This window comes from Cupressus sempervirens, chromosome 4 (genome assembly GCF_028749045.1).
Source record: "Cupressus sempervirens isolate cs-2001-9-10 chromosome 4, ASM2874904v1, whole genome shotgun sequence".
Classification (NCBI taxonomy): domain Eukaryota; kingdom Viridiplantae; phylum Streptophyta; class Pinopsida; order Cupressales; family Cupressaceae; genus Cupressus; species Cupressus sempervirens.
The window spans coordinates 256,575,340-256,602,139 of NC_143121.1; the positions used below are offsets into that span (position 1 = coordinate 256,575,340).

Here is a 26,800-nt window from a genome sequence, read left to right on the forward strand (position 1 = left end):
CTCACTTTCTCTAACTAGAAAGGCCCTCCCTACTTGAAATAGACATGGAACACTTTGTCAACTACTAAGCATCCTGGTACTTAATCACACCACTTGACTTGACAACAAAAAATGAATTGGACATGCATGACCTATTAAATGATTCTTTAAAAGTAATAAATTTGTTGAATCAATTCTAATTATATTTTACTTGTTCTTGTAGAACCTTCTCTCACCTCTTCACCCTCTTTCTTGGCCATCCGGTTAGGTGAGTCCTAGGTGTTCAAATCCTAGAGTAATCCAACTCTTTTGCTGAACCTCAGCTGGTGTAAAGAATATTATATAATTTCATTGTGTCATAACATAGTCTTTATGACCTGAGAGCTAATCATAATCAACTTGCAAAGAATATAGTTTGATTTTGAAATCCAGCAGTAAACAGAGACGTCTGAACATATCATGTACATTTGAGCTTGACTCAATATGGGAAGAATGAATTCATCGAATATCTAATCAATATTGCAATGCTATATTATTGTATGGAATTCATGGACATTTCTTACTACTATAAATTCAAATGCAAATTACATATAACAATTTATGATTGGAAAGGCTGACCACATAAACTAGTCTGGAAAATGTGAGCTTGCCTAACTCTATGCAGCCGACTCCTCTTGACGTGAGCAATCCAAAACGCAAAGCTCAGGTTACAATGAATATGACTTGTCCTTAATCATTTGCAGCAGAACAGAAATAGAAAAAACAAAGGAGAGCAGAGGTATAATGTGCAGAGAATATGTCTTTGGCTCTCCCGACGTGTATAAGAAAAAAGAGGCATTTGAAATAATAAAGGCTTCCAAGAAGCCGTGACTCTATGATCGGTTATAAGAAAAGAAGAATCATCTTCTTCAATGACCGATAAAAAATGCCTAGTGTACATTCTCGCCGTATATGAGGAAGAAAAAATGAAAGAGAACTTGAAGGTTACGTAATCAAAAGGATAATTTATAGTTGTATACACATCTATTTACTTGCACATATATATAGTTTATTATGATGGCATCATATTTAATGTTTATCCAAGGTTGTACCTACTTAGGTATGTATATCTAAATATCCGTTTCACCTAGAAGATTATTTTATCTCCTTATCTTCTCATGGTGTACACACATTTAAATATACATAATTTAAAAGATATAATCTTGTATAAATTAATACTATGGTGTCACCTTATTGTTATATCTATGTGCACATACATAAATATGTATTAAATTGAAGTGATGAGAAAGGAAACCATAAGCCATTAAAGGTGTGTACTTTTAATTAAGTTAAAATGCTTAATGTTTTAATGTTTATCCAATAGCTCATGCGTGTCCAATGATTGTATCCTGTTATGAAGTCGCTAGGTCCTCAACTATGGTGATTCAAGAGTCATACCCATTTGCTCAGTGATGGTGACGACCCTGTGCTCAATTTTTCTTGACAATGCTTCCACCCCCTTGATGTGTTCCCTACAAGGAAACTCTCCACAGTTAAATCATCTTACCATAACAAGTTACTATTCATAAATGATCCTAACGGCTAACTGCCTTCTCAATTCTCATGCATTCATGATAAATAACCAACTATTTGAAATAGTTTTTAAATATCATCTTAACAGTTAACTAGCATATCATCTTCATGTGAAATTATAACGATTAACCATCTTACCATTTCACATGATTATAACAAATTTTAACTGTCAACTGTTTACCGTACTGGTAAAGAAATCAACACGTACAGACAATGGAACAAAATAGTAGAATTATATTCGCATATGCCAGACATACATTATGCTTCATAATATCAGTAATAGTAGATGATTAATGATAGAAGATGCTTTACAATGATCCCAGACGGGATATAAATACTATCCGCCGAACCTTCCTGAAGGAGTCCGTCGGCCACAACCATTATGTCCACTACAAAACATTTACTCGTCGGCTACAAAATACAAAACACCAACGACAATCATTCCGTTAGCTACAGAAACACTGCTGGGACCATCTAGTCGGCTGACACCATCCCCCCCAAAAAGAAAAGTCGTCTCTTGACGACTAACAAAATATTTGAGACAAATTACTAAACAAAATACATTAACGAACTAATTAAAACAAGATAAATCTGCTTTTGACACATCACTGTCACTTTCGTCCCGTGCCTGTAGCCTATGCTAACACAACACTGCCTCCTTAATGAAGCTGACCTTGATAGCCACCGGTACTGCTTACTCTGTTTTCAACTCCTCGGTACCCTGAGCCAAGTGTCGCTGCACTGCCTCCAATTGGATGATCAGCTCCTCCCAAGCTCTCTACGCATCCACCATGACAGCCTCCCGACCAACACCTACTCCCAGTGCCTCTGGTACACAGATAGTCCATGCCTGTAGCAACTTCAACTCTTCTCAACTGGTCAGACTCCCACGACTGATATCCGCAACGACTAGGGGTCCAGGGGGCAACGCCCCCAGCGGGGTCGAGGAGCAGCGCCCTCGCGGGGTCGTGCACTCCAAAACCCACACAAAACTACACGGAACACACCATTTCCGTCATTTTCTGCCGATTCTACACTCTTTCTGGCAACCACTAATGCTTCCCCTTCCCTTTGGCATCATCTGCTACTCATTTCGAACAACTTGAATCTGTTGTAGTTTTTTTTTAAATTTTTTTTAGAAAGCTTCTTAGCACCTTCCCCTACCGAAATCAAGACACCTCCGAAGCAGGTTCATGGAATAAACCACCGCAGAAAGACTGTGACGGGAATGATCTGCATGGACAACTGATGCCCACGGAAGAAAAGACGCCCACAGAAGGAAAGACACCCACGGAAGGGTGAAGAGAACATAACGATAGTAGGAACCTTGGCCTTCTCCAAACACGCCCACGGAAGACTTCCCACGGAATGCAAGACCAATGTACAACAACAATCCTGTCCGCGGACGGTCAAAAGCATCCACGAAAAATAGAGAAAAAACCCTCTGCGAAAAGATGAAAAACATCCACGGGAACCTGGCTACTCCGTGGGAAAAACTTCGGACTCATCCGCAGAAAGAAGGAATGACTCCGCGGAAGACCTCTCGCAGATAGCTGCTCGCCGGACATGCGCCCGCGGGACACAGTCTGCGGAAGACCACCCGCGGACAACTGCCCGCTGGACATGCACCCACGGGACATAGTCTGCGGAAGACCTCCCACGGACAACTGCCCGCCGGACATGTGTCCGTGGACAGGCTGCCCGCGGGACACAGTCTGCAGAAGACCTCCCGCAGACAACTGCTCGTCGGACATACGCCCGCAGACAGGCTGCCCGCGGAGACCTCCGACGGATAGCTGCCAGAGAGGCTGCCCGCGGGACTCACTCCGCCAACTCTCTTTTTTTTTCTTTTTTCTTTTTTATTTTTATTGTTTTCAAAAATAAAAATACAGAGGTACCTCAATTTTGCCTCCAGGCGTCGCCATTCTGCAACGACAAGGGAGTCAGCTGGCCATTCTGTGACAGCGACGGAGTCTTCCTGGCACCATATATTTGCAATTTAAATCCGTTGACTAGCGGAGGCACCTCTTGCTCGTCCAATGTCTCCAATTTTATCACCCGATTGTCACCGACCTCTCGGGTCTGATATAGTCCAACCCATCTTGCCTTAAACCTTTCCTGTTTGATTTCATCCCGACCGTTGTACTTGAGTACCAATTGCCCCGGCTGAAGCCTACTAAGTTTGTCATGCCACGCCTTATGTCTATTCTGTGTTACCTCCGTCGCCCACTGTGCAAGCAGTCGTCGCGCATCTAGCTTTTTTCCTTGCTATCGACACCCTTCAAGTAATTTTACAGTACGATGCATTCTTTTGTTCCTGTGTGGTTCGTTCACCGTGTACCGAATGGGAGAATTTTTCTTTTTTCTGGGTTTGGACAAAAAAAATGTAAAAGGAGTGGCTAATCAGTAATCTCTAAATTTTTGAACTGCGTAGACCAAACCCAATGCTTTTCTTTGTCATGTCCCCATTTTGGAGGCAATTTGATTTAATTAATTTAATTAATTAGGTTATCCAAAATAATGAATATTTTATGAGGATGACTAATTAATTATTTTAATTAAATAAATAAGTTGTATTAAATTAATTATTTATAAAGTTATCAAATAAATAAATATTAAAAGGTAACTTTATATTTAATTTATTTAATAAAGTGACTTGAATTATAAAATATTTTATAAAGTCACTTAATAGATAAAATAAAATAATGTTCTAGAAGCTTCTGGAGAAAGTGGAGAAAAAAGAATAAATAGGCACCCCGGGCTTCATTCTAATCATCCAATTGTTTATTTCTCTCTTAACATCAAATTGTGATTTAGTAACATAGTATATTCTGGAGCCAAGTGGTTTCAGATAGTCAACTGATCTTTGGGAACGAAAACTCCCTTGGATTAGCATAACTGAGGAAGTGAAATATCTTCTGAAGGGTTGCACATTTGGAGGTGATACTTCAGTCACTTCAGCTAGGGCATCATTGGGCCTAAGACCATTTTCAGCATTTCAGCATTTCAGCAGGCAATTTTAGCAGGGCCGAAATTATTGGAGGTCATTTCTAGCAGGTCTGAAATTATAGGAAGCCATTTTAAAGAAGAACCAAAAAAGCAAGCCGAAAAAGCAGTTCAAAAAAGCAGGCTGAAAAAGCATAACCGAAAAAGCAGGCCGAAAAAGCAGCTCCGAAAAAAGCAATCCGAAAAAGCAGTTCGAAAAAGCAAACGAAAAAAGCAAATCCAGAAAAAGCAAGTGGAAAAAGTAGATCGGAAAAAAGCAAGCAGAGGTGTAGCATTGAAGGAAAATATTACAGCCATCCACAATCAGGTTCTTCACTTCTCATATTTCCTGAGAAATGTAGGTTTTCAGCTGAGTACAAAATATAGCTTCAGCACTTCACTATTTTACATTGTATTTGTCTTTGTTTGCCATTTGACATTATTGGTATCAAAGGAAGGCTAGGATTTTGCAATTGAAAGAGCATTGTAATTTTTAGACTATCTCTATTGCAAACCTAGAGATTGATGATCAACTTATTAGTTTGCATGCCAATTGTTTGACAAAATGTCAATTGGCTGTAAGTTCTCTTTTTGGCATAAATAATGTTATAATTTTGCATACTAAGTGTTTATATTAATGCCACTTGGTTGTAAGTGCATTAATGCCATCCTAGGTTGCATCCAAAGTATTTGTCATAATTACTAATTGCCGTAGCTGCATTTTACAAGTAGTTTAAGTCACATATATGTATTGAATATTGCCAAAATTAGTTACACATTCATATTAGGTCATTGTTTAGACAATCTGGAGTCTTTTTGTAAGCATTCTCTTTGATGCAAATCAAAACAAGAGCTATTGCAGCAATCTGAAAAGTTATATCAGTCATATGACCCCTTATATGCAAAGTGTTTGACACAATTCTCCGAGCCTTCAATCAGCATTTTAAGGTCAGATTTGAGCAGGAACATTACAGTGGTATCAGAGTTTGCCTGCAAAGTGTTTGACGAAATGTCAAACAACTGAAGTATAAAGATTTTTGGTGTTTGAAGAAGTTATAACCTGTTGGGGTTATTACATTCTTTCAGTGGTGTTGTAATTTCATTCCACTTTTGAAAATAGCCTACTTGCGAAGTACACTGGATGTTTCAATCCATCCTCTCTAGTTTGTGCCAGAGTGGGGTCTATTGCATAGTTAGAAGCGTCAACACGGCCATAGGAATCCTTGTTACAGTCTCGGTATATGAGGATTGGAGCTCCCACAAGTCTCCTCTTTAATTCTTGAAAAGCCTCCTCCTGTTCCTTTCTCCACTCAAATTGTTCTCCTTTCCTAGTTAATTTTTCCAAAGGTAGCGATACTTCGAAAAATCCCTTTATGAACCTCCTCTAAGACCCCGCATGGCCTAAGAATGATTTGATGCCAGTCACATTAAGAGGTGCTTCCATATCTAGAATGACTTTGAAATTGGTCAATTTTCAATCCCTCTCTACATATTATATGGCCAAGGAGTTTTCCTTTCAGGACCATGAATCTACATTTCTTTGGATTCAACGCCAACCTTGCCCTCCAACATTGTTCCATGCATCCTCACAGGGCTTTGAGGTGGTGCTCCTTCCAACTGTAGATTGACCAGTTCTCTAGGAATGCTTTGGAATTCCCTACTAACATCCCATGAAAGACGTGTAATATGATTCTGTGACAGTGGAAGGTGCGTTGTATAGCCCAAATGGCACCCTCTTGCAGGTATACATCCCATCTTCGATTATGAATGTGGTTTTCAGTTTGTCCTTCTCAACAATGCTGATTTGGTTATATCCTAAAAGCCCCTCCATCAAACAATACTTCTAAGAAGCTATCAGTAAATGGGATTGAAAAGAGGTTTTTTTTATTGTTACTGCATTTAGACATCTAAAGCCTACACATATCCCAATTCGATTCCCATCCTTTTTCGGATATGACTATGAGCGACAGCCACTCACTAGGTTGTACTTTGAATACTATGCCTGCATCAAGCATCTTAGTGATCTCCAACACAACTCTTTCAGTACTATCTCTAAATGACATTATTATAATTAAATATTATTATTATTATAATGTGACTTTAATAACTAATTAATAAACAAGAGCTCACACAATTAATAACCACATCCACTATTGGTGACTATCAACTACCAAAAATGGACTTACTAAAAATACTAAATCCAAAATTGGGACCCCCTAATCACCTTGCTAGCTCACAAGTCATTGTAATGAACTGACTCAATCATCTACAAAATCTCTCTAGAATTGGGGGCATTACATAAGATGACACTTCAGAATAGAGTTGGGTTGGCACTAACTAAGTGCTTCGGTAACTTCTAAATCACATGGGTTATATTTGAAAAACCTCTGTCCATGCTGGCATGTTGTTTTCACAAATGGACACATTATAGTGCATATAGAGGACAGACATTTGACTATCAGGCAGAATATACCAGGAAGATTGCCAAGTCTATTTGTTTGGCATTTCGTTGAAGAGGGAGGCATTTTGTTGTTTTTTGAGAAGTGCAATAGTATATTCACCGGATCATTTTATATTTGCCAACACTCCTTATCAGGGTTTACTGTTTTAATGTTGGTGCAACCAATTGGCCATGTAAATGTCTGATTTTTAATCAGGTGACTATACTCATGGAAAATTTAATTGCAGAATTTTAAATGGAGCCATTCTCCATCCAACTGTAAGGAAGCTTCACATTAAATATTAATAATTACCTAGGCGAAATATTTGAAGAGGTGAATAATACTTATTACTAAGTATTTGCATTTTTGAAATATTAAAATTGCATAACTTATATTGGATTATAGTCTTTGGAAAATTCAAAATATTCAACATGAGAAACCTCACCACATTGTTGTGAAGTATGGGGCACAGAATATTCTATCAGTTACGAATTTGCAGTACAAGACAGGAACCAAATCATTTTCTAGAACCGGGTCTCTTCATTTTACTATAACTGTGAGCTACCACCGTCACAATCAACACATCACACAAGCCATCAATTACAAGTGTAACAGTTGGGAGAAGAATTAACACTATAGGAGTCAGTTTTGGAAGATAGCAGACAAAATGGTAACAGTGTAGCTATTGTTCCAAATAACTGGGATAGGTGATCAGTTTTTTGCCATACTCTGGTTGCATTCTGGATAACTGGCAAAATAGACTGGGCATATGGGAAAAAATAGGTGCATGTTTTACATATTGTGGGCCTTGTGGAGTTGTCGCCAGTGCATGTAGTCACATGTACAAACAGTTAGGTGATTCGGTGCATATAGTTCTTGTCTCTATATAGATATAGCATCAAAGTATCATGGCAATACTCAACTCTGACTAAGGAATTATGTGCTCCTCCTTACACGTAGTTGTTGTTCCATTCTGCAAAGACCTTGACGATACAGATATTACAAACACACATAATATGATGTATTTGTTGGTGCAGGCTCTGGAAGCCAGTGGTGGAATAAAATGGAAAGTTCAACACGTAGTGATTGTGTCGTTCTGTGCAAAACCTTGAGGATGCAAATATTACAAACACACATTATATGCTGTATTTGTTGGTGTTGGTTGTGGAAGCCAGTGGTGGAATAAAACTTTAATTCTGAAACAAGATATGAACTAGAGGCCAAGCATATAATATGAAAAGTTTGTAATTGTCATAAACATTTTTGGAAAGCTATTTTGGTACATACACATGCCAGTTCATAACAATTTCTCTTTGCAAGTTTGTTAGCCAACAGGGCGGATTTTAGATAGTGCAAAAATCATATATCAGTGTGGAAAAGGAGATTATGCTGACAATCCTCTTCAAGCATCCTTGTAGATTCACAGAAGTGGAATGTTTAGTATTGCAATATATTAACTGTTGAGTCAACAAAGCCATTTTCAATTAACTACATATTCTAACTGGAATTCAGATACAGTTACAATTTATGTTTGAAGCTGAAATGCTAACGAACAGTTTGTAATGAATGATTACTATTAGGCTACTGAAGAGTTATTGCTACAAAATTCTTATGAAAGTTATAGATATAAGTGGCAGGAGGATTAAGCATGACTGTGTATGCAATTTTGTGAAGTTATTTTTGGGCTTAAAGCTCGAATATTGTGAAATGGCCAGTTTGAGTTCAATAAGGCAAAAGCTTAATTTTGGTAGGAAATATTAAAACCCATTCGTAAGTATCAGCTCCTTTAGAAACTCATATTTGCAATTATATTATTGAATGTTGTATGGCCTTGTTCCATGACTGGTGAATTCAGTGTCGGCATACTAGTCTCTTTTCTGAATTGTGCATTCTGAAAAGCGTCCCTAAGGCTATTCATATAATGCTTGAATACTCCAATAAAGAAGAAAGGGAATAGCATAACAAAACTGCCTGGGAAATTCAACTTTGTCAAGAAGGGGTAGCTTCTTCCAGTGGTTCAAACTAGACAGCCACTTCTAGTGATATCATATGTAGAAGTTTTGACAATAGACCTGCAAAGATGAGAGGTAAAAATTAAAAACAGGACTGTGATAGCTCTTTACAGAGGTAAAGGATGGTAAAGACTCTTGCACTGGTTTTGTAAATTGGACTCTTGTTGTAACCACTACAGTGCCTCTTGTTTCCAGTTTGAACAATAACAATAAGTTAGAACAACACCTCTTAAATCCTCAATTAAAGTTGCAACTAAATGTGCAACCATTTAAAATTCACTTTGCTTAACATATGTGTGATACTATGCCGAAGATGGAATGGTGATTAGATAGTTGTATTGCAATCTATTATGCTCTCTATGCTCTGACTATGAGTATTAATAACATGCCTCTTTCTCAAGCAAGACATCTATTTACCGTCACGGGTAAACAGGTTTAAAGCAAAATAGAAAAGTAAAGAATGTAACACTGAGTCTTGTAGAACTGAACTGCTGATATCATTAATGATCACGCAATACAATATGAGATAAGGTACTTCTGATTCCTCTCTAATGCCTCTCAGGCGGTGTACATATAGTACCCGAAGGGGTGCGACTCAAATGTCACGTTTCAACTAACCTCGGTACCAGACAACTTACACACTTAACTAATAACTATTCCTGAAGGTCACAATTATTCCCGACAACAACATCTAGCCTAAAATATTTAGTATCATACACAGTTACAGTAAACATTGAATGGTGGTCATAGCTAAGGAACACTATTGCATGTATAAGGAAATTCAGAGCTACAGTTCAGAAATTGTTTGTTATTTAGTTTTAGATTTTGGAAATCACAGTTGTCATCTTAAACTTGCAAACAAGAATTCAAGGCAGCACAAGAAAATGTTTAGACAACTACCTAAATTTATCACCAAGGGCAAAGAATAAATCTCAAAGAAAAGCTTTGCAATATAGAAAGGACACTTGCAAGATTGCCTAATTCAAAGCATAGACTACTCTGTGATTTGGATGAAATTGAGAATTGTTTATCCACAATAGAACAGCTAGGTTCAAAGAGTAAACAAGTGAACCTTGTTCTTATTGTAATCCCTTTAGTTAAACCGGTATTGTTGACGCATCCTAATAGAGAGGTAAGACTCACAGTCACTCAATGTATTGTTCATTTTATGAGGATAACAGCACCACATGATCCTTACAGCAGGGAAGCTATGAAAGAGGTATAAGTGACCGTGGAAAGTTTTCAAGGATTATGTCTTAACCATAATCCATCCCTTGGTAAGGTAGTCTAAATTTTAGTATCAGTCACAAAACTCCGTGCTTGTGTCATTACATTGGATCTCAATTTTGAAGACTTCATTCATAATTTGTTCCACCAGTTCTTGATTGCTATTAAAGGTAACCACAAAAGAGATGTTTTAACCTTAATGAAGTCCATTATGTCCTTGATCATTGAAGAGGGTGATGATGATTCAAAATTCTCTTACACACCATATTGCTTGATTTGAAACAAATACATTACTTCTTATGATGCTTGTAGTTTGGTTACCAATGTCATCAAACAATGTGAGCAAAAACTGAAGCCATTCTTAATAAGGGACAAAATTGAGGGAGAAGGGACAACCCCATGCCTAAAAATTGTTTCCATTCTTTCAGTTGGCACAATCCTAGGACCACCATTTGACATACCCATGAGAACTATTTCTTCTCATCTACTTTGAAGGTAAATTCTAATCTTTTAAAACACTAGTATTTATCCAAAGATTCCACCCATTGTTTGCCAAGAATAACATTTACATGAGCTAGCACTTAAACATAAAAGTTATCTATATCAGTATACTTTCCAAGAGTCATAATTAATTTAGGAACCCTATGTGTACAAGACAAATTATTGTCAATCCGTGAGCCATGTTGTCTATTAGTGTCAAACACTAAGTCGTTCACAAGGCAAGATTATTTGGTCATCATTGCGACCAAGTCATCCCATATAGGTCAAGCTAAGGAATGAAGACTTGTACATATTCCAAGTCATATGCCGAGCAATAGTTACAGTCAAGCTAGCTATTGGTCACCGAATACTCCAGTGAATGACAAGTTTATCAAAGATAATAACATATGCCAAGCATATCAAAGACATCAATGGACACCGAGTGATACAAAGGGCAAGTTATTCAATTCATGCCGAGCACAGTTAAGGCCAAGGGACAGCATGAAGAAATAGTTTATGTCGAGCGCCAATGTGAAGTAAGCGTCAAGCAACACAATTAAACAACTTTGTTTAAGGGGTGTCTATGACCTAATTCAATGTAATGAGCGCATAGGTGCATGTGTCTGGAGATTCTGATTGCATGCAAAGTTTTGGAGGTGAATCAGAGTGTAGAGACCGAGCAGTGCAGTGAAGAGTTTTGAGCAGAGACAAAGGAGATCTATCATAGTAAGGTGATATTATATTGCATAGAGCAGATCTGTTATCAAGCATTGAAGTGCTAATCGAAGGATCAAGTACTGAACATTCTAACAGGTGTTTCAAGTTTTAAATCTCTTAATAGAGTAGCTTTAACAGGCTTATATAAATTTCCTACCAAAGTACTCACTTCATTGTGATGTGAAAATCCATCGACCAAGGTAGAACCTAGAAGTTCCTTTAGCCTTTAACAAGGCTGACCCTGCACAAGGTAGAGCACCAAAAGTGATCAAATCATTGTAGCCTTAATAGGCACAACTTTATTACTACTGTAGTGAAGATTTTGTGAGTGGCATCCCCACTACAGTTTTATCTTCACCTTGGAGGGTTTCTACATTACCAGATTTGTGCGTTAATGTGTTATATGTTTATGAGTTTATATTTATGAAGATAGAAGGTAGATCTGATATCATGTTGATGTGAATGGTTGCATTGATATGACATGAATGTTTAAATGAGGGTTTTATGTGGTGATATCAAATATGTTTCATTGTTTGGAGTGAAAGAAACTTTGTAGATCTTGATCCCCCCCTCTCAGTATCACAATTTCCCTATTATATTTCCAACAATTGGTATTAGAATAGTGTGCTCCTAGCAAAAGTCTAACCATTAGGGAGTTAAAGATCTTGAAGATGCAAACCTACAAACTAGGAAAGATCGTTGAGAACCAAAAGATTGATGTTCAAGGAAACATTAAGGCAATCCTTGAAGAGAAGGAAAGAGATGGCAATACAAAAAAATGACATCCAATACAAAACAGATAGTTGAAGAACTATTTGATGAAGAAAGATCTAGCGAATAAGATGCAACAATAATAGATCTATTGAGAGGAACAATACCCTAAATGAGGAAGTCAGAGAATTGAAAAGAGCACACGAAATTCAAGAAGTAAGGCTATTTTAAGTCACGAAACAAAAGAAAAAGGCTGAAGAAGATAAAACAAAGGTTGAAGATGACAAGGCATTGGTTGATGAAGACAAGAGACAAATGGTTACAAGACTTGATGAAAAGATAAAAGAAGCACAAAAGCTGACACATAATAAAGCACCAATTACTTCTAGATTTGAAGATTACTGTTATACATGTCAGAAGTATGGTCATAAGTCACAAGAAGGCAAATCAAAAGAAAAAAACAATTGGACACCTAAAGGTCAAGGCAAAGCACCTAAGCAAGGTAATACCATAAATTGGGGTTACAATACTTTGTTAAACTATCAATATTGTGGAAAGTATTGGCACATTGCAGAAAATTGTGCTAGGATACATCTCAGAGAAAGATCTGGTAATTGGAGGAATTTTGGACCAGTATGTTTCAATTGTCAAAAGTTCAGTCATTTAAGCAAGGACTGAATGAACCGAGCGTCAACACCAAATGTTGAGGTAAACAATGGAAAGGAAAAGGTCAATGCTCAAGTAGTAAGGAGTGAAATGGATCAAGCATGAAGAAAGAAGTTAGATGAAGGCAATAGTCCAAACGGAGAAGTTGTGATCACCAAATCCAATGGATTAGGTGATTCACCCACCTCAAACTAAATGACAATGTATGTATCAAACTATGTTTCAAATTGCTATGTCATAAATTAGTTCCTAATACCCTATGCATGTAAGTCCACATTAGCATGATTGATGTTAATTCTTGAGCTAAGATGAGATTTTGTACCTAGTTGAAAATTTGGTAGAGGTCGAGTGCTAGTTTCGTATGTCAATACAAACAATCTTGATACTAACCAAGCAAAGTTGAAGAATGTGTGTGCACTGAGTTTATTTGAGTAAGCCGAGACAATTGTTATGCACCCAATGTTCACCTAATAATTGTACAGAGCATTAATGGAAAATCAATTCAACTGTTTGAAGCTATATGGTGGATTTTGGAGTTCATTTTGATTCACCAGGTTTTCGAGCTTACAGAGCGAAGAATTTAGACGATTTGACGAGCGATTTATGCGAAGTTGTGAAGAGATTCAAGTGTGTGTCATCAACTTAGCAAGTTGTGTAAAGTTATTTGAGCTGAGCTATGAAGTTATTTGATTTTGAAACCCTAGAATGCAAAAATGGCATCATCTGCATTTGCGAGTGAGAAGGAGGCAATGAGGGATAGCAATGCGCAAATTGTCCAAAATGATGCATGCCCTCCAACAAAGTTCAAGGCATATCCTCATATCGTGTTGACAAGAGATTCTCCATGGGCATTATATGCAATTCCACCTAGGGTGATTAAGGTACACGATGTTAGATCGTGTTATATGGGCAAGATCAAGGAGATAGGTGATTTCGAGCTAAGGAATGCTTATGATAAGTTGTGTGATAATGGGAAATTGAAAGATGAGAACAAGCTTGCAATCAAGAAAGGGTTAACTCTTGCCCTAGTATTCCCGAAAGTATTCAAAGTTGAATGGATACAGATCATGTTAAGCTGAATACATGACATGAACTTATGGTTGGAGAATGGACCAATTAGAATCACAAAGGCCATTATGCATAACATGACTGGATACCTTGTTTTAGATAGAGTGAAGACTGTTTGATGTCAAGCAAGGGATGTGGTTGAAGGCAACACAAAAGAAAAATAGAATGGCACTGTAATCGAGTTTGCAGGCAACACAACACAAATACTATTGAGGACCCTGTAATCGAGTTTGCAATTCGAGTAATTGCTCACAAGTTTTATCAATAGAGCCAATTGAACAACGTATCATATGTAGTTGTTAACATAAGCTACAAATTGGTCAAGCAGGAGCACAGCTATGATTTGGCCAAGTTACAACTGATACAATTGGCAAAGAACTTTGGAGTCATAAGGGAGGCAAAGAATACATCTTGTAAGTTTGGTTGTCTTATTATATGCATTATTTTCCATGTACAAAATTCATTTCCTACTATTGGAGATGTTGTTTGGGATAAAAAGAGACAAGTGACCGAGCAAATAAATGAGTTCATTAATTGGATAGGTGAGAACTTTGAAACCATAATGAATAGACATTTTGAGGACTTCACGCAAAAGATGAAAAAAGATTCAAAATACCTAAGTCAATCGTTGACCACTACTATAATGACATGTTTTCTTGTTGATATGGATAACACATACGTTCATATTGTTATACCTAGTGTGGCATGGCTAAGACCTCTACACTATGAGGTAAATATTGATGAAATTTCAGCTGCCATTACAGCTTTGTTAGCCAAGGAAATTGATAAGAATGTCGAAACCTTAGACACATGAAACAACTAATATCATAATGATGATGCAAACCAAGGTCCCCAAGATGGATAAGAAAATAAGGAAGATGATCCAAGATTTAGAAGGCAAACTTGGAGAGACACAACTGCAGATTACTGAAGGAAAGGTGAAGATCTCAGCTGTGAAGATGATAAAGAAGAACATGAAGGAAAAGGTAAGAAGCTAGTTGTTCTCGAGCCTAAGGCAACCAAAGGAAAAGAAGTTGTTGTGGTTGAGCCTAAAGTGAAGAAGAGTTTGAAGAGAGTGGCGGCCCAGCCCACTACCACACCACAAAGGGTTACCAAGAAAAGTTCTAAGGCAGCAGGTCCTACAGCTACAAAGCTAATGAAGAAAGGAATTATGAAGATCTCAAGGCCAATTAAGGGCAAAAGTCCAAGGAAGATGACATCAAATGCAACAAAGGTAGAGCAAGGCCACCAAAAGAAGCCAACAAGAAAAATAGTTGTTAAACCTCATGATAATGAGGAAGATGATGCTCAACGGACCGAATCAGATGACTTTAGTCAATTCTAAATTGTGTCACAGAAAAGGCCTCTTAATATTGATAAGGTATGTGAAAACCTGGTAAGCTTAGTAGGCTTAGTTAGATTTGAATATATTAAATATGAAACTTTAGAGAAGATTGCTAAAGAGAAAGTGGAACAAGTTGTTATAGATACGATAGTCAATTTTAAGTATACACCAATTGAGTTAGGCCAAGAATTATCAAAAGAACTATACACTAAAATAGATGCTAAGTGGAAATGGGGTCTAACTACTAAGAGACAGATGAGACAGGCTACATTAGATCAAGTTATGCCTAATCTAGGCAAGCATCATATGTCAATACCTATGAATGACTATGCAAAGAAGTTTGTGCAAAAGACAAGGGCATACAAAATTTTGAAAAATAAAATTGAAGAGGTTGTACAAAGAAGTAAAATAGTATGGAAGAAAGTCTGGACTTATGCCTACAGATGAAGAGAAAGGAGAAAAGGAAGAAAAGGATGCAAGAGAAGTGGAGCTAGATAATAAGAAAGACATCTATAATAAATGTCGACCAATTGGTTGAAATAGTTCATAGGATGGCATAGGAGAGAGTAAAGCAAACTGAGGTAGTCACTATTGAGGATGAAACTACAAATAATACATTGCCTAATGTGACTACTACTGATCAAGAACCAGAGAAGATTATGTCTATCAAGCCAAAAAAGGAGGAGCAAGCTCCTAAATCTATTAAAGATACATTGATGGAGACTAATCCAGCAATTATGCAAATCAAGGAATATCCGAAGATTGCTGAGCAACAACAATCTCAACATGTAACAATCAATAGAATTGATACATCTATAGTTACTGTTGATACTAATGTACAAGTGCCAAAAGAGGCAAAGGATCTTGCTCCTACCGAGCAACAAAGTGGGTTGACAAATGAGAAGAACAATCAGGTAGAGTAGAGAAAGGAACAAGAGAGTCAAAAAGACCAAGTAGAACAATCTACTACTAGCAGTGAGAGCCCAAATGTCTCAGGACCTCTGATTGAGGGTGAATAGGAGATAGTGCAATCGAGTTCAACTAGTGAACTCACAGTAACCGAGCAGCAAAAGCAAAGTGTCAAGGGCACACATATAATAGTTCAAAGACCAATTCTGGAGCTCACAACACAAACCCTCCAAGTATCTATGCCGAGCTCCAACACTCCAAGAAAAAGGACTAAAGGGGAGGAAAGTCTAGTCCCCAAGTTCATTTCAAGCTAAGCCTGTTATGCTTGATGAAGATATTGTTATACCAGATTGGAACAAGTCAACTTTGACTAAAGAGTAGATGAAAATTTTGAGTGAGCTATTTGCACACAAGGCAAAACAAGTTGAGTAGAGGAGAGAGCACTAGTAGAACAACGCGCAAAAATAGGTGCTATATGATATAAAAGATATATTTGTTGATTCTTTTGTTATTGATAATTTGGATAAGAATGCTCCTATTGTTGAGGAATTGATTAAAATTGCAGAGAAAATAGAGGACATTGATGTAGATGACAATGAAAAATTGAGACAATGGTCAGAGAAAAAGTTTGAATTGAAGGTAATGGAGAAGGTTACAACTAAGATTATTGTAAGACAAGTTGAGCTATCTAAGCTTGTGACCAATGTGGAACAAGTTTGAAATAATGTCAATATAATGTTTAGAAAATTGCGTGATGGCTCCACCTATACAAAGGATATTCAAGAGATGATGGATTAGCTAGAAGTTGAATTGTTGTATAGTGCAAATACACTGACATCTTATGCAAGTTCTAGTGTTGCACATTTATCCAAGATAAATCTTCAATAGGGAAGGCTTATAGAACTAGCTTCTGAATATAGCAGTATGAGAGAAAAGTTGATCTCTATACAAGCCATGATGACACCTCACCTTGAGGTTATGTAGATGCATTTGAAGAATGCAAAGGAATTAGTCCATGTTGATCCAAATTTGTCATTTGTTCTCAGTCTGGTGGATCTTGCTGCAAAATTAGAGCTAGAGATTCAATCTATTGAATCCATTCGGAGTAATTAGGATAATACTTTGAGCAGTATTTTGCAAATTCACAAACCATTTTTGGATAGGTTTGGTTTGACATCCCCACCCTAAATAAGATAAGATAATAATATTAATGTCCAACAAAAGACCACAAAAGGTCTATGGGACTGAGAGTTTACAACAAGACAACTGACAATAGAAGGAGCACCAAACGATCTCCGAGAAAAGTGAACAAAAATAAACAAGAGAACAGAGGCGCAGAGAAAGGCCAAGACAAAGACTAGGAGACCTTCATTGGCAAAAAGAAATCAGTCACAAAAGGATAAGACTGCGGGTGAACATGAGCTCTAATTGGTCTATGTGAGCTCCTGGAGGTGTGTCGTTGACAAAAGAAACTGCTGCAAGGTCTAATAGACTTGGAATGACTGGTATAACTAGTAGAACTAAACGGCCTTTTCACACCAGAGAGAAGACATAAGAAACAAAAAAAAGGGGGAATAACAAGAAGAAAACAAGGGGGATATGAAGGTAATAAAGTTACAGTTTTGAACAAGTATATATAACAAGTGCAGAGTCAGAACATGTATAGTGTATACCAAGCGAAGTTATGGACTATATTCTAAGGGGAAGTACTTGTGTTTCATTTTTATACTAAACAGTTTTTTATCATGACGAACTGTTTTCGCCACTAATGTCAAAGGGGATGATTGTTGATCCCTAAGCTATGTTGTCTATTATTGTCAAACACTTAGTCATTCACAAAGTAGGATTATTCAGTCATCACTGCGATCAAGTCATCATATTCCAAGTCATATCTCGGGAAGTAGTTATTGTTGAGCAAGCTAACAGGCCCAACTTTATTGCTGCACCAATGAAGATTTTGTAGGTGTCATCCACACTGCAGTTATACCTTCACCTGGTTTCTACACTACCAAATTTGTGTGTTGATGTGTTATGTTTTTATGAGTTTATATTTATGAAGATAAAAGGTGGATCTGATATTAATTTGATGTGAATGGTTGCATTCATACGAGATGAATGTCTAAATGAGGGATTTATATAGTGATATTAAATATATTTCATTGTTTGGAGTGGAAGAAATTTTGTCGATCCCGATTCACCCCCACCCTCATCTCAATATCACACTTTCTCTATTAGATTTCCAGCAATTATAGCCACCTACCACCTTAACATCAAATCCTTCATGTTCTTTTGTTTTCAAAACCTATAAAGAAACCAAAGCGGCATCAATAAAATTATTATTTGAGTCAGTATCCAGCATTACAATAGCTTGTTGTCCTTGCAAAACTTCACAGACTCAGAAAATATTATATAGTGGGGTACTAGAGAGAAGCTATTATATCGCCTTTTGTACCAACTTGTATTGGATTCTCATTATGTGATTGTTCCAAATTTGAGTCTTTGTGCTTTCTATTTGGACCAAGTGGTGATTTTCACCTCGCTATTAAAAACTACCTCAATATAATGAATTTATGCTTTTCCCAAACATCTGCAACCGAGCTATTGTGGTTCTCTATAAGTAAAACATAATTTCCTCTTGAGTTTGTGCAACCTTTACTATACAATTTGGTTTCTGTGGGCCATTTTTTTAACAAATGGTTTTTTATGCTTATCTTTCTTTCGTGGAATTACCATGTACTGTGTTTCACTTTCCACTGTAGGTTTCATATCATGAGCTCGTTTCATTGCATCCTATAAAAAATGACGGATTTAATGCATTTACCCATGCCTTCAAAGAATCACCCGATCAATCAATAAAGAATACAACCAAATGCAGTTTAAAAATATCAATCACCATTACTAACATACTCTCAAATTCGGCTATATATTGCTCAACTAAGACCCTATTTTAATTAAGCTAATTCATTTAAACCATAATTCTATACTCTTCTTGTCAAATCTGTCAATAGTTGTTTTGTGAATACTACGTGTATCCACCTGGTCATGACCCAAAATTATTAACCCACGATGCCACCATTCATTAGCTATTCCATCAAAGCGTAAAGAAGCATTATTAATAGCTCTGTCCAACATCATTATGTTCAATTGTAAATAAAAATCTAAATTTTGTACCCTACCAGAAGCTTTTCTTAACCCATCATAGCATATTGACAAATTCACTTTCTTCGCAACTCATTGTTGTATGCCTTTCGCCTAGAAGATCTATGTTCCATCTTGATGTCATAATATTCCCCCATTGTCACCTCTAACTGAAATCACCGTCAGACGTTCTCTAATGATTATAAATTTGGACTTGCAATTCATTAGAGGGTTTATTTTAGTTTGCCTATCTCTAGGGATATATTCCGATGTACTCATACACACCTCCAAGGGAAAAAAAATTATGTACTCTTGTACCGGAATCCCATACCCATACCCAAATTGGCAACTTGGTAAAATTACAAGTGGATGAATGTACTCATGAAGTGTCACTTCACATACCATTCCTTGAAGCTAAACTCAATTGTCCTAATTGAATCTCTACTTCAGACATCGCTGTGTGTGCAGCAAAGGACACATTCCAGATCACAATTCTTATGATTGTGAGTCTTTTCCATTATGAGGTGCAAGTTGTAATGTAAACACACCAGTTATCCTCCCTTCTCTCAATCTTTTTTTCCAGCAACAAAAAGAAACTATGATATGAATGATAAGATAACCACCTGGTCTGATAAGATACACTAGTATATGACTACATAAAGTGGGAAAAGCATTAGGAAAAAGAGGACAGACATCATGATCAAACAGTTTTTAGAGCCAATTCTGTCAAACCCAATATGCTTCTGTTGCCATTAATATTGAGTGAATTTCAGGATTGTATCAGTTATTAGCGTTTCCAAAGTGTTTCACAGTCCTTTCCATCTTCAAAGCATTCAGGAAATTCAGGGAATAAGAAACATGCAAAGCCAGGCTCTTTACTGTTTTCTGTAACTGTTAATAAAAGCTAAATTGAATACAAGTAGAATAAAAGATAGTCTCCAAATATGTCTTTTCAAGGCTGAGTTAACAATAATTTTTTAATTATAAAACCTTGTTAAAAAATCGAATGTCGATACATCACAAAGTATACAAGAATGTCATACAGCATGACATTTAACTACACCACAACTTGGAAATCATTATTTCTAAGAACAAAATGACTAATATGATAAGCATCAATTGGCACCTACAAATACAACGACAGAAAAATTTGTAATAGATGAAAACAAGACTGAAATTGATCCATACATACTCAAAGAGATTTGCAGGTGTCTCTGCGAAGTCAATAACAGTTCTTGTCCCTGAGAAATGTTGATAATCCTGAAAGAAATTCCCAAACAAACTTTCTCAGCGCATAAAAGTTGACTGAAAAGAAGATAAACACTGAAGTATGATTAACTAAATACCGTGCGTGAAAGAAGAGAGTGGATGGCATGGCCAAATTCATGAAATAGAGTTTCTAATTCCCAGTGATTTAGCATTGCCTGAGACGATCTTGCTGGAGAAGGAAAATTGCAAACCAATGCAACTACCTGAAAATAATTTCACCAAAAAAAAGTCATTGATTCAATCTTCTTATAAGCAAGAAATGAGTTAATCAACATCTAGAATATTCTTATCAATACCAGTATGAAAGATGAAATAAAATAATTCTAAATATCCCTAAAAATTTCATTAATAAAGCCATTTTATATATTATAAAATATTCATTACCTGTTCACTCCACGTGTCCCTGGATTTAGGTATGGCTTGTTTTGGTTTCAGGATTAGGTTTGGTTTGTTATGCTTTGGTTTCAGGTTCATATTTGGTTCCTTGTGGTTTGGTTTCAACTTTCAGGTTGAAGGTTGTGCAGCTGCAGGATAGATTCATGTGGATACATCCATGGACATAAGGCAAATCCAGGCTGAAATTCCAGATCTCAGAAAATACCCACAGAGAATCTATTGGTTTTTCCATAGTAGAGATAATAAATGCAATTTCAATTAAAGAATGTCATTTTCCACTCATTTATTCCTGACGATAAAATCACTAATATGCTGTAATGAATCCCTGCTGGCTCACTTCAAAGCTATGCTGAAGAATTTGTTTTGTTGTTGTAATTTGCATATCTTTTGTTTTGGGGATGTATGATTATTGAATTTCTTCAGAATAATAGAAATGCTAGTATCAATGTCATAAATGAGATTGATTGAAATAATCAATTCAGTGATCACAATTGTAACAATCAAATTGCATCATTGCCAGGCATGTGACATATACAAGACAATTAAATCAGAAATTTATTTGCCTCTTGACATTAGATTAATTGCAGCAGTAGCAAGAAGAATTCTAATGCCCAATCCAAAGTTGGCAGCCTCCAATGTGAAAAGCAGCCTGTATAGAATTAATGCTGCCTAGACAACTCCTGTCAATGCCGGATGTCAGATTGCTCCAACAATTGTTTCTAATGCTGGTTGTAAGATGTAAACATAGCCCTTAAATTTGTCGTCTGGTGGCAATAACAGTAGCAAAGGGGAGTAAGGAAGTAATGCCCAGTCTAGGTAGAAGTTGCAGCAGAATAGACACTAAAATCCAATGCAGATACGGTTTAGCATAAACTCCCAACTCCAAATGTCTTCCTCAACAGCAACAATTACAGTATAGAAGACATCTACAAAATTCAGATTGCCAAACCAAAATTTAGTCCACTATACATCAGCAGTGGTCAAAACCAATCAATTCTCTTCTCAGCCACAGTGAGTACAGTATGAGAAGACACCAAAATTTCAGTCCAAATCTATTATACATTAGCAATAGATTGAAATTCACAAGGTCAGAAACCCTCAAAGAAGATGATAAAAAGCAAGTAAACAATTGTATGATCAATCTCCTAATGGCAGCCATATTTATAATCTCCATTGTGCAACTTAGCTTCAACTACACACCTTTCACTTAAAAGGCCTTTTCATTTTATACTTACATACATGATATCATAGATGTGAGTATCGCTGATAAATCGGCGATACGAGATAAAATCACGATTTTCTGGGGCCGGCGATTTAGTCACCCCAAAAATCGTGATTTTTTTTTGCAGATTTTTTTCCAAAAAATCGCAGATTAATAACCTAAAAATCGCGATTTGTTGCAAAAAAATCGCCCGTGCCCGGCAATCACATAAAGTGACGAAAAAACACATTTTCTTCATTATGTTTTTACATTGCTTAGGGCGTTTTGGAGAGGAGAGGATAGAGAAGGAGTTCTTGGCAAGAAATAGGCGGAATCAAGTGCATTTGGGGGCCTTTTGATTCGATTTCTTCGTTACTACGTAAGTGATTTGAATCTTTGTTTTTTGTTTTTGCAAGAGATTGTATTTTTTTTCTTGCATGTAAATGGATAAAAATACATTCCTAATTAGTTAGGAATGCATTTGATGAATGTAAGCAAGATTAAATGCATTCATTTGCATTTTTTTCCATTCTAGATCGAATTTATGCTAAAAATTTGCCCTTTTTAAAAAAAATTGAAACCCTAGCAACTAGTTTGTTTGAATGTTATTTGGATTTCAACTTATTGGTGTTGTTATTGGAATGTTGCTTGAATTCTTTGTTTAACTGTTAACTTTGATCTTGTTATAATTTATTTATAGTTTTTTTTTTAAATTTGTATGTGTAGGCAGCCCGCAGCAGTTTTAAATGGCAGACAAATGGCCATTGACTCCATGCCCCTCAGGCTACATTGGCACCAGGCCAAAGAATGCGAGAGATCAAGCATGGAAATATGCCTATGAAGCACCCGATGAACCAACCAAAGTGATTTGCATTCGATGTCAAAAAGTAATATCCGAGGGCATTTACCGGTTCAAATATCACATCACAGGGATCTCAAAACATGATACAAATCCTTGTGAGAGTACAACAGAAGAAATAAAAAGGTTTGCAAATGCCTTGCTCACAGCTGGAGAGCAAAAAAAAATTGCAAAGAGAGCGGAATAAATTGCATGTCAGGGCAGCCATAGCAGAGACCCAGGGCAGTTTCGTTGATATTGAGGAGGAGGAGGCAGCCATTGAGAGCATGGCTGACTCTTATCGTAGGCCGCGTGTCCGCAAACAGGGTGGTTTTTCTTTCACGAGTTCCACTCCCACTCCCACTCCTACACCTCCTAGCACTTCCGCACCATCAAGATCAGCAGGTGCTTCTGGGATAGGGAGCTATTTTGTGTCGAGGCACACACCTGGTGCACAACCTTCATTAGAGGCCACTAGATGGAATAAGGAGGTCCATGACCAATTGGACAATGCACTAGCAGATTTCTGGATTTTCAACAACCTTCCTATTAGTGTTGTTGACAGTCCCTATTGGGAGGCTTTGGCCACAGGGTTGACAGTTGCAAGAAAGGGGTACAAGTCCCCTTCTCGTTTTGTGTTGGGTGGCAAGTAAGCGAATAATTTTATTACACTCGATTTCCTTTTAATTTTTAACTTTTTACTAGTTCTAAATTTTAATTAATTTATCTACAAATTAGAATGTTGATTACTAAAGTCTAAATCAATTTTAAATTACTAAGAATCTAAGACATAACTAAATTTTGTTTTTGTAGGCTTATTGGAAATGCTGTTGAGAGGGCAAAACCATTTGTTGAGGAACAGAAACAAGAATGGACAAAATTTGGTTGCACCATTCTTTCTGACAGGTGGACGGATGGGAAGAGCAAGACCATAATTAAATTTTTGGCCTGCTGTAATGATAATGTGGTGTTCCTGAAATCAATTGATGCCTCCAACAAGGTAAAAAATGCTCAGACATTGGCATTGATGTTGGAGAACATGGTCTTAGAGATTGGCATTGAAAATGTCCTGCAAATCATCACAAACAATGCTACTGCATATGTATCAACAGGTAAACCGTAATTTTATGTTGCATGTGCATTGTGAATTTCACAACAAGAATTTTTAATAGTTTGATATATTTGAAAAGTTGGAAACTAATTAGTATTTGCTTTTACAATTGGCAGGAAAACTCCTACAGCAGAGGCACCCCACTCTCTCTTGGACCCCGTGTGCAGCACATGTCCTTGACCTTCTTTTGGAGGACATGGGCAAACTTGAGTGGGTCACTCCAATTGTGGAGGATGCAAGGCGGATAAAAAAATACATATACAATCACCCATGGGTCCTTAGCCTGATGAGAGAGCACACTGATGGCAAAGAAATTGTCAGGCTTGCCGTCACAAGGTTTGCAACGATTTTTTTGACATTGCAAAGCATTCTCGATAATTTGGCTTCTTTGAAGCAAATGTTTGTTTCCAAAAAATGGCTTGCTTCCACATTTTCAAAGAAGAGTGAAGGAGAGAATGTTGTGCGGATTGTGTTTGATAAATATTTTGAAGATAAGGCTGATGAAATAGTAAAGGTAACTACAAAACTTTAAGTTTTAGTTTACACTTTACAACTTTATAACATACTAAGTTTTTGACTCAAGTAAATAATAATTTTGTAACTTGTCAACTAATTTCAAATTTATATTGCAGGTGTCTGAGCTATATGAGGCCATGGACAAGGCCAAAGAATCTGTCAAAAATTACTACAAGGGGGAAAGCATCAAATATGAACCCATTTGGCAAATCGTTGATAGAAGGTGGAATAATTAGCTCCACCAACCCATTCATAAGGCAGGATATTTCCTCAACCCACGTTTTAGGTATACCGTAAACTCATTCTTACTCAAATTTAAGTTAACGAAGACTTGAGTTCATTTGCTTACGTAGGGTGTTGGGTGTGTACTAAAATTGCAAGACTTATTTGTTTTTGGTTTTTGGTTTTAGGGCTGATGGTACATATGCAGATCCTAATGGAGAGGTCATCAGAGGCCTAAGTGAGTGCGTCGAAAAAAAATGGTAACCAGCGAGGAAACAAGAGATAAAATCATCGCTGAGCAGGAAATCTTCACTTCAGCAGGGGGCAAGGTGTTCTCCACTTCTCTCTGCAAGAGAGCAAGGCTTACATAAACCCCAGGTAATACATTTGCAAACTTCTGAATCTCAAATGCTAAATTAATATTTATGTTTCACTTTTTGTTGTCTATTAGTATTTTCTAACGTGTACAATTTTTGTGATGCAGTGGCTTGGTGGACCACTTGGGGTGCAAGCACTCCAAATCTTGCAAAATTTGCTCTCAGAATCCTATCACAGCCTTGTAGCGCATCACATTGTGAGCGCAACTAGAGTTTGCTTGAGGCTATCCACACAAAAAAGAGAAACAAGTTGTCCCAAAAGAGGATGAATGACATTGTCTATGTGCAATATAATCTTAAATTGCGCATGAAAAAGGCACAACAAGATCCTCCTGGGCCAATAGATTTGGATGAGATAAATCCTTATTATGATTGGACGGCACAGGAGCAGGCTCCCTTATTTACATAGGAGGACATCTCCAATTTGGAGAGGGAGGCTGCGGAGGACGAAGGGGGCGGAACTGGATATGACATCGATTTGGATGACATCTAGGAGGGCAATGATGAGGATGATGACATTGAGCTTACTGCAGAGGACCTTGACATCTTGCGCGCAGCGAATGTGGAGCTACCGACATCTAGTTCTATAGCTACACCATCTCCTGCATTGGCACAGAGATAGACACGAGCACAAACCCTGTGGGGTTCTAGTTCTAGAGCTTTACCCTCTCCCACACTCGCTAGTAAAGTGACTGGGAAGAGGAAGATGTAGTCCTGTATTTGACATTTGTACTTATTTGTAGTCATGTTGATGTGCTTATTTGAACTCTTTACATTTGAAACTTTATTTATGAGAATACTTCTCATGTGTTGTGAACTTGTTAGTTGTTAGTAATTTACAACTTGTCACTACTTACTTGTTAGTAATTTAAAGATTAATAACTCTTTTTGCATTGATATATATCTAAACATGATTGTTTCTTATGTATTGTTAGTAATAAAGTCATTAGATGCAAAAAAACATTGAATTCTGTAAAAAAATTGCATTTTTTTATTAAAATTTAGTGGTTTTTTAGTTCCCGATTTTTTCCCCGATTTTTCCAGATTAAACTTTTTCAGGCCTAGGCGATTAATCTCCTCAGGCGATTTTTACATCAATGCATGATATAATTGATGGGGACACAACCCAAGAACAGAATGGACACAACAGAAAAGGGAAATTGTATTAACTGAGAAAATAAGCTAGAACAAATAGTATAGAGAAAATAAACTTCAAAACAGGCCCTAAGGGCTTACAATAGCATAAATCTGGAGATAATTTCTCCTTTCAGTACCTCCTCTCAAACTCCACTCCGAATTGCCTTTTACAATGCCAAAAATCTCCTTAAATAGACCCCGAAGGGTTAAGGACTAGGAGTACATTCTAGAAAGTGCTAGTAGGCACCCACCGACCAAATAAAAGGTTCTGGAAGCTACGGTAGAAGTCGGTGCAAATCTAGAAGAATCCAGAAACGGTAACCGAACTTCTGGGAGGCATAACTTTTGAACCGTAGCTCCAATTGACGAACCGTTTACATTTTCGGAAAGCTCTCAAAGCGCTCTATAGCCCTATGGACCAGCTTCGCTCGTCCCCCATTTTTTGACCCTTTTCGAGGTCATTTAATGCCCCTAACCTGACTT

General features: G+C 37.1%; 1 protein-coding gene across 1 annotated transcript in view; it reads right to left on the reverse strand.

Annotated features, from left to right (window-relative positions):
- The window catches only part of LOC149560959 (Zincin-like metalloproteases family protein), a 358,697-nt gene that overhangs the window by 59,930 nt on the left and 271,967 nt on the right, over nucleotides 1-26,800 (reverse strand). Inside the window, exons 13-14 of the mRNA XM_089824904.1 lie at nucleotides 20,597-20,722; nucleotides 20,443-20,510 (exon numbers count right to left, since the gene is read on the reverse strand). Coding sequence (XP_089681030.1) covers nucleotides 20,443-20,510; nucleotides 20,597-20,722 — 194 coding nt within the window. The remainder of the gene's footprint in view (nucleotides 1-20,442; nucleotides 20,511-20,596; nucleotides 20,723-26,800) is intronic.